General features: G+C 48.4%; 2 protein-coding genes across 2 annotated transcripts in view; one reads left to right on the forward strand and one right to left on the reverse strand.

Annotated features, from left to right (window-relative positions):
* Positions 1-13,500, reverse strand: part of LOC139684162 (uncharacterized) — a 1,455,962-nt gene that overhangs the window by 64,925 nt on the left and 1,377,537 nt on the right.
* The window catches only part of LOC139684161 (uncharacterized), a 1,434,678-nt gene that overhangs the window by 3,493 nt on the left and 1,417,685 nt on the right, over positions 1-13,500 (forward strand). The window contains 3 exon segments of the mRNA XM_071579762.1: positions 522-600; positions 789-1,494; positions 1,579-1,707. Of these exon segments, the coding sequence (XP_071435863.1) occupies positions 579-600; positions 789-1,494; positions 1,579-1,707 (857 nt within the window). The 5' untranslated portion in view covers positions 522-578.

Genomic DNA, 13,500 nt, shown 5'->3' on the forward strand with positions numbered 1-13,500 from the left:
TGTGGGAACAGGAGGGGCTCAAGGTGAATAAAAAGCAGGACTGGAGGTTAGCAAAGATTATTGGGGGATGCGGGGGGTCCCTATACACAGAAAGAGGAGTCCAAGGGGTGTCAGGTTAAAGGAAAAGGGAGTGTGGATTCTGAGAGATGTGGGATGGGTGGGAAAGGGGGATCATAGGGATCCTGGAGTCAAAGAAATGGGGCTTTGGGGGCTGGAAAACCAGGAATGAGCAGGTAGGGGGGTCCTGGAACCCTGGCAGCCTGGAGAGGGTGGGGACCCTTGAAAAGCAGAACTCCCAGTACACAGGAGACCCCCAACAGCCAGGACAGGAGGGACACCCAGAACCCCAAAGAAGAGAGGCCAAAGACAAAGAACGTCTGGGAGGGTTTTTGGGGCTGAATCTTGGTGTTTTACAGGTTTTTTAGGCCACGAGGAGCCCAGTGAGTTCTAGAGATGGATTGGGGCAGGAGGAATCCCCAAACCATTGTGCTCACAACTTCTTTTTTCCCCCAAAATACCAGGATTTCTCCTTTCCAAAGCTTGGCCAGGTGGAGGAGGAGGCTGCAAGGAAGAGGAAGATGCCCCAGGACCCCCAGGCAGGTGAGGAGGAAGTCAGTGCCCATTTGCCCCTCTCTTGTGCTGCATCTTCCAGCCCAGCATGGCCCCGGCTGCAGGACAACCCCGCTGCCGACGCCGTCCTGTCGGGGCCGGGTTTGGGGGGATGTCCTTGGTCTTCCCTGAGGGCCGGAGGCAAATGCCCTGAGTTTCCTTGTTCCTTCCTGCCCCAGGCCCCGAGGTGAGCACGGGGAGCACGGAGGACAAATCCCCCCAGCAGAACCTGGTGGCAGAGGCCACTTTGAACAGCTCCACAGAGCAGGAAGTCACCGAGGAGAAAAAGCCACGGAGATCCCTGAGGAGGAGAAGCTCTCAACCGAGTTTTGGGTCCTCTGAGCAGGATAGAGCCACCCAGTGTGGGAAAGATGGCCAGAGCTTCAACCAGAGCTCTGAGCTGGGGGTGCAGCAGCAGCTTCAGAGCAGGGAGAAGCGCTACAAGTGCTTGGCATGTGGGAAGGGATTCAGCCTGAGCTCCAACCTGATCCAGCATCAGCACATCCACACTGGGGAACGGCCCTACACATGTAGAGTATGTGGGAAGAGCTTCAGTCAAAACTCCCACCTGATCCGCCACCAGATGATCCACACTGGGGATCGTCCCTACGGGTGTTCCCAGTGTGGGCAGAGGTGTCGGACCAGCTCAGAACTCCTCAAGCATCAGCGCACACACACGGGGGAGAGGCCCTTCCACTGCACCAACTGCGGGAAGAGATTCAGGCGGAAGGACACCCTCATCATGCACCTGCGCCTCCACAGTGGAGAGAGACCGTACCAGTGTGGGGACTGTAGGAAGACCTTCATCCGTAAGTCTGAGCTCATCATCCACCGGATGACCCACACTGGGGAAAGGCCGTTTGAGTGTTCCGAGTGTGGGAAGAGGTTTCAGAGAAGCTCAGATGTCCTCGTGCATCAGCGCACACACACCGGGGAGAGGCCCTTCTGCTGCACCGACTGTGGGAAGAGATTCAACAGCACCTCCCACCTCATCAGGCACCAGCACCTCCACACTGGGGAGAGGCCTTATGAATGTGACGAGTGTGGGAAGACCTTCACCCGGAGCTCTCACTTGACCAGACACCAACGGACCCACCAGTGAGGGAAGCCCCACGAGTGCCCCCACTGTGGGAAAAGCTTCGTCTGCTGCTCCATCTCTATCACCCACATTCCTTGTGACCCACATTTGGAAGACCTCTGGCTGGTGGATTCCACATCCTCCTGCTTCTCCGTGGGCACTTGAATTAACACAGGGGAGGAACATCCATGGTGTCATGGGTTTAGTTAGGCCCAGATTTAGGCTTTAGTTTTTAGAGCAAGGCCATGGACAATCAGCTGACTGGAGCTGGGTCAGCCCAGCTGACTCCTACTGGCCAACTCTATTGCATCCCATATTCTGACATCATCTCAGACAGAAGAAGAGAGGGAGGAGGGATTTTCCTTCTTCTTGCCGGCTGAACAAGGAGTATCTTGGCATTGCAGAGCTCCTGGGGGGAGACCAAGATACTGGGGAAGTTGAAATTTATTTCCTGTTTGTTCTTGCTACCTTTTATTCTTAGTCTGTAGTTTGTATTTGATTTGTTTTCTATTTTATTTTCTGTTTAATATACCTTGTTCTGCTGAACTATGTCCTGTGTTTTGGTTTTTGGGGGGACAGGAGACTTTGCCTCTGAAATGATTACTTGGCATTTTCCCACGTCAAAGCCATCACATATGGGGACACAGACTGAAGTGTGAAATCCATTGGGAAGGGGGAATTGCTGACTTTTGACCCTAAACATCTCCCCTGCTCCATACCCTTAGTTTATCTTGTGGCCTCAAGAATTCTGAATGGTGTTTCAGAACTTTTCTAAACTCAATAATTCCATAATTCCAATTCTCTGTGGCTCTGCCTCTCTGTGGGACATCCAACCCAACCCTATGCAAATTCACATGGTTCGTTATTTTTTTTTTATTTTATTTTATTTGATCCATCTTCATCCCTTCAAATCACCTGAAATTGGGATTAAAATAAAGAAACTGAACAAAGACATCTAAAGTTCCACCATTCTCCTGGGAATTGGGGCAGGAATTTTGGGTTCAAAGGGATATTCAGGAAGATTTCAGGGTTCTGTGTGGATTTGGGAGAGTTTTCCCCAAAACTGGAGGTTTCCAGACTGATTGACATTTCTCCATCATTTTGCAGTCCAGTATCTGAGAGGAACAGATCTGTCAGCTCATAACACCTCAATCCCACCCCAAAATGGCTCCATGTCAACTTGAAATGACTCAATCCCATCCCAAAATGGTTTAAACCAACTCAAACCCACTTAGGGGGAGTCAGCAGCAGGAGAAGGGGTGCTGCAAACCCAGGGATGATGGGATAAAATTGGGAGGGCTTGGATGCAAATTGGGAGGGTTGGGATGGGACTTGGAGGGGAATGGGTTGGGGATTGGGAGACAAGAGATGGGGTGTGTGGAAAAACTGAGGGAGCTTCTGTGGTGCCCTCCTATCCTGAGGGGGGTACTGCGAGGGAGTGTGGGGGACATGTGACATCAGCACTTGGAGTGGGAACCCACAGAGAGGGACACAGGGAGCTCTTTCTGAGGGGATCCTGCTGCTTCCCACCTCTTCAGAGGGCTTTAAATATCTTTTGAGGTTTTCCCTCCACTTTTTTATGGTCTGAGGTGAACCTCTTGCATTTTGGGGGGATGAGATGACCCTATTGACAGAAAAATCCTGCTGTTTTCAAACAATTTTTAGGGGTTCTAATGGCTCTTAGATGTCCCTTCCTCATTCTGGGGGTTGCAGGAACCCCCTGGCTCCACTGGGGGCTGCGGGGGGTTATAATGCCCAGTTTTGAAGTGTTACAAGTGGCTTGAGCAGGGCCCAAGTTTGATGCACATCCCACCTGTAGGAGGGTGTCCCCCCTTCCTCCAGACCTGCTGAGGTGGGGCTGGGACCACTCCCCACACAGGGAGCACCCACAGTTATTTCTGGGGGAAGGGGCTCTTCATGCACTGGGATCAGCCCAGCTGGTGTCACAGAATGCCAGAATGTGCTGAGTGGGAAGGGACCCCCAACGATCATGGAGTCCAACCCTCAGCCCTGCACAGGTCCATCCCCAAGAGCCACACCCTGTGCCCCAGAGCATCATCCAAACCCTCCTGGAGCTCTGTCAGCCTTGGGGCTGTGCCCACTGCCCTGGGGAGTCTGTTCAGTGCCCACCACCCTCTGGGGGAACAACCTCTTTGTAAGATCCAGCCTAACCCTGCCCTGACACAACTGCAGGCCATTCCCTGGGTGCTGTCCCTGGTTCCCACAGAGCAGAGATCAGTGCCTGCCCCTCCTCTGCCCCTGCCCAGGAAGTTTTAGCTGCAATGAGTTGTCCCCTCAGTCTCCTCTTGTCCAGCTGAACACCCCAAGTGCCCTCAGCTGCTCCTCACACACTGTCTCTGCAGGATCTTGCCCATCTTTGTTTCCTCTTTTGGACACTCTCCAATGGCTCAATCTCTTCCTTCTGTTATGGACCCCCCAAAAGTCCCAATATTTCAGGTGAGGGAACTGTCAGGTCTGTGCAATGTGAGGCCTGAGAGTGCCCAGGGGCCAATGTGACACTGCAGGGGCTCCTGGAACCCAGGGCACACTGTGGCACTTCAGGGGCTCCTGAAACCCAGGGCACACTGTGGCACTGCAGGGGCTCCTGGAACCCAGGGCACACTGTGGCACTGCAGGGGCTCCTGGAACCCAGGGGACACTGTGACACTGCAGGAGTGAGGGAACTTTGTGAGAGTCAGAGAATCACCAGCCCTGCCTTGCACTGGTCAGCAGCACAGAGAGGCAGTGGCCGCTCCTGGTGGCACAGGAGGAGACCAATTGGCCTCTCTGTGTCCAGCAGCAAAGTCAGACAGACACACACCATTTAAGAAGAGGCAGCTGCTCCCGAGTGTGCCCAGAAGGGCAGAGAGATGGAGAGGCTGCACAGAAGGAGGCAGATGCAGCTGCTCCTGGTGGCCCCACAAGGGGTTGTTGTAGGAAAGGGAGTTTTGAGGCTGGCAGGTGTGGAGTTAAATTTCCTGAACAACAAGGCTTGGAGATAAGCAAAGGACACCTGATCTTCTGGGACTGGCAGGCCCAGGCACCAGAACACTACAAACTGGTTGTGATTGCCTATGTGTATTCCTCTGTCTACTCTCACCCTTCCAAACCCCCCACACTTGATAGGTCTGTTTTTCATCTGCAAGGAGGTCGAAAGCCCTGAGCCATCCCCCCATGCCTCCCCCATGTGTGGGAGGTAACCAGTTCCTCTGCCCCTGCCTTGAATACCAGTCCCTGAGTCCATATATTGTAACATGGGATTTCAATAAACGGCTTTGCTTGGTTTGAGCTGGTGATCGGCGTTGTGGTTCATTCCTGTGGAGACCCAGATCCATCACGATAAATGGAGCTGAAACGTGGAGCCTCGGGAAAGATTCCAAACATTTAGGGACTGGCCTTGGTAACCCTGACATGGCAGGAGAGACAGGAACAGCAGGAGGTGCCTTTCCCAGTGATGGGCAGCAGTCCAACTTGGGAAGAAGCATGATTGGTGCCTGTCTGCTGGACTGAAAGGGATTGGTTCTGGAAATGAGAATAATCTCACAGGGGTAAAAAACATGACCAAATTATTGGGGGCTAACAGCTCTGAAACAAAAATATTCAGTAACAGGGTCAGTGTCTAAGCCACTTGTGAAGCCAGAGCCCTGAAATAGCTTGAAGGGACAGAGCTGAGCTAAAAGAGATCAGTACCCCATGAAAATTAAAATGACTTCTTTGTAAATTGAGTGCCCTGAAATCATTTGTGACCAAAACTGTTTGATGGGCCAGAGCCAAACTAGTTACAAAAACTGGAGTCCCCCTCTTTTTTTAAGATAAATCACTGGAAGACTTGGAAAAATTGACTATTTGGTGTCAGGGAGAAACATTATGGAGATGAGATCTAGGCTGTCTGTGGAGCAGAGGAACGTGCTCTGGATGATGAGGTGCTGCTTGAACAGCATGAGCTCCAAGTAAATGACTCTCCTTTCCAACACTCCCTGCTGTGGGCACAGCTGCCCTCTGAATCTGCTGCTGCCAGTGATTGCAGCTGCCCACCAAAGGATGCAGCAGGAGAAGCAGCTGCACCCCCCGTGCCGCTGTTCCACGCAGCGTTCCTGCCCGGGGCAGAGAAAGGCCCAAAGAGCAGCAGCCCCTGCCATGCTCTTGCCGGATCCCCCCCAGCCCTTCCCGCCTGGGGCACTGATGCCAATGGGTGGGATGGCGGCAGAGAGAAGCCGAGCCAGGCAGAGGCAGCGCCGAGCCCGGCGCAGAGCAGAGCGGAGGATGCTGCGGGCGGGGCCGCCGCCGCCAGCCCCGGGGCTGGTGCCAGAGACCGTGCCTGTGCCGGTGCTGGTGTAGGTGCCAGAGCCCGTGCCGGTGCCAGAGTCCGTGCCGGTGCCTGTGCCGGTGCCGGTGCCGGTGCTGGTGTAGGTTCCAGAGCCTGTATCGGTGCCAGAGCCCATGCCGGTGCCGGTGCCGGTGCTGGTGTAGGTTCCAGAGTCCGTGCCGGTGGCAGTGCCGATACCCGGCGGGAGAGCGCCCCGCTGCCCCTGCCCGCTGAGCCCCGGCCCGGCCAGGAGAGCTCCGAGCAGCCGCCAGAGCGCAGAGGCGGAGATGGCTCCCACAGCAGCACCGACAGCTCCCCCTGCGCATCCGCCGCAGTACCAGCACCCAACGCAGCACCGCCAGAAGCTGCAGGAACGGCCCGGCCCAGCCCGGCAGAGCCGACAGGAACAGAAACCCCTTGGCAGGAGCGGCCAGAGATGCCAAACTGGGACAGCCACAGATTCTGATCAATAGCAACGCTGTCGGGTTAACAATTGGTAATAACTTATTACGAATATTCATCTAACTCAGGATTAATTAAATACGTCTTCACCCTTATCAAGATGGAACAAAATTTCACAACCCTTTCTACTAAAAGGGAATACTAGAGCAGTTTCTTGCCAAACAAAACTTCTATGCCTTTTCCAAGTAATATTAAAAGTCAATATAAGGCTTATTGCTCTAAAGAGAGGGAAAGCAATAATGCCTTTAAGTTAAAAGCTTTCAACAAGCTGCAAATATGTCACCTTTCTGTATCTCAGTTTCTAACATATTTTGTAGCACTCATGCTCTAAGATAGTGTCGTGCTGTGTGTTTATTATTCTAGTTATTTGTAAAATGTATTCATTGTTTAATTTTATTCTGCAAAGTTATGGCATAGAAACACACAAGTCTGCACTTTTGTAAAGTAATGCTATTGTTCTTAAGACCAATGTTTTTATATCTGAAAAACGTGTTATATATCTAAGCTAGTATAATATTTGATGTGCAAATTATCCATCAGGTGAAAAGGACTTTCTAAATTTCAAATTGGTTCCAAACTTCTGATGCTTTTAAAGCTTTTTCTAATCATTTGAACACCTACTTTAAAGAGTAATACTTGTTAAAAAGTTTCAATTCTCTTTAATACCTTTGTTCCTAAGCTTGTGTTTCCCTATTAACAATTCCGTTTATGGTACGAATGAGGGTGTTGTTTGTTGCTTTTACTCCTACCTGCATTAACTATCAGTGTTTCAATGAGTTTCTTTATATTTTACTCTATTCTAATGGCTCAAGAAGAAGCCAACACTGGAGTTGTGGCATTGGGAAGTGGTGAGACTCCTGCAGTGGCAGCTGAGGTGGCTTGGCCGGGAAGGGTCACACAAAGCTCTCTCCTCACTCTCTCCCTTCTCTGCCTGTTGTCCTAAAAGCTGCAGCACTCCCAAGTTATGCTGTAGTGATGTGTAAATAATGTATGAAATCAGAATTTTAAAATGTCCAACAGTTCTCTTTTTGCAGCTCATTAATGGAACGTGCACAAAATTAGTAAAACACATATTTTAGTTTTTAAGTATAAAAATTACAGTAATTTTATAGAATTTGTTAATCTTTCTCATTAAGTACTAGCAATTGTTTTAAGCTTTTGTTTGATTATGTAATGATGATCCAACCAAGTAAACAAATTCAAAGATAGCCTTAGGAACCTTTCTCTAAATTATTGATATCCATGACTGTAAGCAATAATATGGAAGTTTTAGCCATGCAATAATATTTACTAAGCTTTGCAATAGTCATGCCAAGTTTTCTATGGATCCAAACCCATCAAATATACAATGATACCTCTCATATTTCCCATGCAAGAACAAGAAAAAAGGGGAGTATGTGCTTGTATGTGTATGAACGAATTTTTTAATTTTAAATGAAACAGGAAGCAGAGACATGTTTATGTTTTATGAAGTTATATTCTTGTCAAAGCAGCAATTTCCAGAAGCACAGGAAAGTGTAAGGTTAAGAAGAACACAATTTCTCATTTCAGAATTATAAGACAGAGCAAAGCCAATCCCTAAGCTCTGATCTGAGTGACTGCATGAAGGGAGGCAGGTCTGGATGAAAGATGCATGGGAGGGTGTGAGGGTGTGAAGATGGATGGATGTGCTACCGGGGCACCTGTCCCACTGACACAGCCACAGCTCCTCATCTACACACAGGCACCCACGGGTGAAAGGCAGAAGACACATAACTCTGAGCTGAATAAAGTTATTCATTTGCAGAAATACTTAAATACGATTTCAAGAACAAATTCTATATTAAAAATGCACTCAAAAGTTTAAGTTAAAGAAAACACAAACCCTATGTTATGGGTTCACCCAGGTGGGCCTAGATTTGGGCTCTGAAGTGTGGACTAGGCTGAAGCTGTCAGCTGACTTGAGCTGGGCTGAGCTCACAGCTGACCTCTTCTAGCCAGTAAGTTTGTATTCCATACCACATTATGACGTCATCTCCAGGGAAGTAGGAACCAGTGTGGGAGTGGTTAAGGCAGTCGCTTCTCAGCCCTCCTCTTGGGAGGACGCACGATGCTGTCCCAGGGGGGATGGAGAGGACCAGGCCCACCACTGGCTCACAGGGTACCTCAGGAAAGTAAAATGTGTTGTTCTGGTCTCTCCTTTCTGCTTGGGTTTGTCTCCCTGGGGAATAAGCTTCTTCTTAAGTAATGTGTAGTTAAGACAGTAGAATTTGTGCGTTCGTTAAGAAGTTGAGGTGGGGAACTTGTTGTAGACTTGTGTGAGTGTATATTTGTACTCTCTTCTAATTGTCTCTTTCTTTCTGTGAAAAATATATGTAGATTTAGTATAAATGCAGTTTGAAGTGTTTTTTTTTTTCTTTCCCCTCTCTTTTCCTCCCTTTCCCTGGTGTTAGGAGGGAGGCTTTTCCCTCTGTGCTTGGGGGGGTTGCCAGTTCCTTATCTCAAACCAAGACACCCTAAAAAGTAGTTAAACCTATTTGTTTCATTAAAGATTTTTTTTTCTAAGTCAATGTTAATAAGATTTTTTAAGGTTAACTAATGACCCGTAAGAATAAATTCTGAAAGAAACAGCAATCACTCTAAATCAATACATAAAGGCATTGAAAAGGTGAAAAAGCTTCAGGTATCTTGTCTAGCTGGCTACACAGTATAAGACCCCAGTTAAAGAAAGCATTTATTCTGGTATTAATGGGTCTGTTTTTATTTTTGTATTGTGCTCTGTATTCCTGGTTTATTGTCTTGTATGCAATATAGGATTAATGGTAGTTTTGCACAAGTTTCACTTTTGCAGCTTGAAAACAAGACAGAGGGAGTTGTTGGGATGCAGGTGCTGTTTGCATTCAAGCCCTGCAGTTTGTTATGTCTGTGTTAAGCAGGATAGACCGGCGGGCTCGGGAACAGCGCCCAGAGTTCTTGTTCTTGCTCTGTTTGCCTCCACCAAAGCTGGGTCTGTGCTCTGAGTCATGGCAAAGATGAAACTTTGTTATTTATCCCATTTCTAATTCACTGTTTGTCTTACATTTTACCCACAGTCTAAATGAGGAATTTTCTTGTGTGAGCCCTTGAGCAAAATCAAGGATCCTGCAGCATCCAGTTGTCCTTTGAAAGCTGCTGTGAATGTGGCAGAGCCCTGTGCAGAGGGGAGAGAAGTTCTTTGCCAGTGCCACATAAATGCCCCTCAGACCCCACTGGGACCCTCAAGTTTCCCCCAAGTTCCCCCGGGCCTCCTATTTCCACCCCAACCCCATAAAATCCCCCCAGGCCCCCTCCCCCTTTGCATGAGGCCCTTCCCAGGATTTGGGGCTCCAATAGGGCACTTTGGGTGCCGAAAAGGATTTGGGGGCGCTTGTGGGTCTGGTGAGTAGGGGAAGATATTTGGGATAGTATTAACAATTTGGAGTGGGATTAAAGGAATTTTTGGTGGAATGAAGGGAATTTTGGATGGCATTAAGGGAATTTTGTGTTCAATTAGGGAATTTTAGAGTAGAATTCAGTGGGATTGAGGTGAAATTAGGAGAGGCTAGGGGGAATTAAAGGAATTAGGGGTGGAAATAATAATCTTAAAGTGAAATAAAAGGGATTTTTGTGTAATCTTGGGGTGAAATACAAAGGATTCCAAGAAAGATTGAGGTATATTTTGAGTAGAGTTAAGAGATTTGGAGTGGAATGAAAGATATTTTGGGTAGAAAGGAGGAAATTTTTGGTGGAATTAAGAGGATTTGAGATGGAAATAAAAAGATTTTGGGAAATTTAGGTGGAATTAAAAGAATGTTGAGTGAAATACATAGGATGGGAGAGGTTTTAGATGGAATTAAGGGAATTCTGGCCAACATTAATGAGAATCTTTAGTAAAATTAAGGGGATTTAGTTTGAAATTGAGGATTTTAGAGCAAATGAGAGGAATTTTATGTGAATTAAAGGAATTTTGAATTGAACAGGCTTCTCCAATGTGGGTTTCCCAAGGGTTCCCAAGTCCTGCCACCAAATCTGCTCCAGCATGGGCTCCTCCCCTCAGCCCTGAATGGGCTGCCACAGGGTCTTGGCATCCTTTTGGCATCCCCTGCTCCAGTGGGGGCTCCTCCCCAGGCTGCAGGGTGGTCTCTGCTCCATCCTGGACTCACCCACAGCTCACAGGCCCTTCAACTCAAGGTCACATGCACTTCCAGCCTGCCCAGGGCAGCAGCAATTCCCAGGCCTCCTGCCAGCCCAGGCACGTCACCAGGGCTGTTGTCCAACATTCCCAGGCACAGCACAGTGAGGTGGTCAGAGCTGAGCAGCTCAGCAGCAGAGACACCAACAGGCACTCACCAAGCAGCACCAGACTGTGATACACAGCCAGGAGTCCCAGACAGCACCAGCAGCTGCAAATTCCATCAGCACATCCCAATCCCATCTGTTGGTATCTCCAACACTCCCAGCCCCACTGTGGGCACCAACAAAGGCTGGTGTGGTTTCACCCCATCCAGACCCCAAGCCTCTCACAGGCACTCCTCACTTTCCCACCACAAGGATCAGGGAGAGAAATGGGAATGAAATATTTAAAAACTCATGGGTTGAGATAAAGACAGTTTAATGAGGACAAGCAAAAGCTGCACACACAAGGAAAACAAAAGAAGGAATTCCTTCCCTGCTTCCCATGGCTGGGCAGGTGTTCAGCACCTCCAGGACAGCAGGGCCCAATCCCACGGAATGGTGATTGGGAAGACAAACTCCGTCACTCCAAACATGTCCCACCCACCTCCTTCTCCCCCCACTTTATACCCTGAGCATTATTGCCTGAAAAGTCTGTGGAGAAAAAGACTCCAGGCCAGTTTCAGTGGGAGATAATAGAGCAGCAGCTTTAATGAGCACCCAGGCTCACCCAGGAATGCCCATCCACGCTCCTGCCCCAGCACTGGTTTCAGGGATTTATAATAAAGTCTGTCCAATCCCTGTTCACTCTCCCCTCAGTCCTGCACCGTTACGCCCCCAGCACACCCATCTGGAATTGAGTCTGGAGGAGTTTTGGGACTCCCTCTACATCATCTTCATCTCCCTCACTGCACACAGGGCACTTGAAGGCTTCCAAGTGCTCTGGGCTCGGAGGTCACTCAGCCTATGTTTGTGTCTCATGGTGCAGGCCTTGAGGTGCTTTTCAGTCTTTACCTTGAAAACAAGACTAAACAGCTCATGAAATCTGGAGGGGTTGATATGGGGTAAGGGTTGGTGTGCATTAACACTGAACTTTAAGCTACTAGAAATACTGGCACACTAAAATCTACATTCACTATAGCTCACTATAGCTACTTCTAAAATCTATGAATTTAAAAATCAAAAAACACTTTGAGTCATCAGTGTGATGTTGATTCCACTGTCTGGGTAAAGGTGTGGGGTCCTGTCCCCACTGTCTTGTTTGCCCGTGCATTGGTCAGACAAAGGGGCAACTTCCTCAGTTCTTAACCCAATAGAAGGAGAATTGAGGAATGGCACTGGAAATGTTATTGGCGTGACACAGGTTGAATTGGGAAAACAATGAAAATTCATGAGTTCCTCTATTGCCAAACTCCACTAAACCTTTTCTATAGAAAGATGAATTAGAAAACCTGAGGAAGAAATTTATTTAAAAAAATGGGTATTTTGAAATCATAATTTTTGAGACTACACATGTCAGTGGAGCAGCTCTTCTTGGGCAGGAAATACCTGCAGTCAGCAGCCACATCCCAGCTGAAATTCAACATGCAGTTGTTCCTGTTGTGTGGGCCAGTGGAATTACAGGAAAGTCAAAAAGGCAGAACTCATAAGAATTACCCCTAAGGCAGGAGCTGGTAAGGCAAACCCAGTATCCTCTGAAATTAGAAAGCCAAGTTGGATTGGTTCCAATAACAGAGAAATTTGCTAAGCATGGTTTGTTTGTAGAATCGAAATCCAGGTACCCATAAAGAAAGAAATGGGAAAGATTATTGATTAGTTTAGAACTTGAGAGAAACCCCTTAAATGATAACCTAGAGTAGCTGGTAGGATTAGATTTAAAGGTGCCTTTTTCTGCATCCCCTTGAGAAAGGAAAATCTTTGCTTTGAGTGAGAAAGTCTGGAAACTGGGAGGGAAGAGAAGAAGCCACCTGTCTCCTCCTGAGCCATGAACAGTCCATGAACTGCCCTCCTGGGAATGGCAGGGTCATGTTAACTATGAATTGCTCAGAGAACACCCTCAGAAAGTCCCGTCAGAGACTTGATAAGGACATGCAGATATACTGGTAACTGTTGAGAAATGCCATGAATATGTAAGAGGAATGCAGGGAACGAACAATGAATACTGATGAAATGCTGACACATCAGCTGCAGTGAGGATTCCTCTGTGTGCACTTTGGGAACTGATTCCCAGGGCACTCAGCATGCTGTGACCATGTAGGGAGTCATGATATAGACTGTCTGACTGCTCAAGCTCACCAGTTGGGTCTCAGAGGTTTCTTTTGAGAGCTGGTTTTAGGCATGAGATGGCCCCTCAGAATTCCCCCAGTGGGGGGAGGGAGGGGGGACCAATAGGGGTCCCCATTCCCAATCCAATCTTGAGGCTGGTTCTGCCCCTCCGACCCCCAAACTCGGCCTCAGTCCCAGCCCTGCATGGAATCAAGCAATTTAGGGGTGTGATCAAACAAATTGGGGTGGAATGGGGACTGTTCTTTTTAGGGTTATACATTTCTTTGGATTGAAAATATGAAAAGCCTTGAGACAAGACATGAGGCAAATGGGCTCAGCTCGATGTGGCTTTGAGCAGAGCCTGGAGAGCTACAGTGTCCATCACACTGTTTTCCATCTGCTCTGGAGAGATTTCCCTGGTTTGTTCACATCTTGGAGAACCAGATATGGAGTTTCTGTGCTTTCTCCTGAAAGGGAGATATTAATTTTTGTGTGCCATTGTCCAGCCATACATGCCAGGCCACAAGACTGAAAGAACAGGATGCTTCCCTTTCATGTAGGTCTTGTTTTAATGTCCTCCCTGAAATGTGCACTGGGAACAGTCTGGGGT

Source organism: Pithys albifrons, chromosome 33 (assembly GCF_047495875.1).
Source record: "Pithys albifrons albifrons isolate INPA30051 chromosome 33, PitAlb_v1, whole genome shotgun sequence".
Classification (NCBI taxonomy): Eukaryota; Metazoa; Chordata; class Aves; order Passeriformes; family Thamnophilidae; genus Pithys; species Pithys albifrons.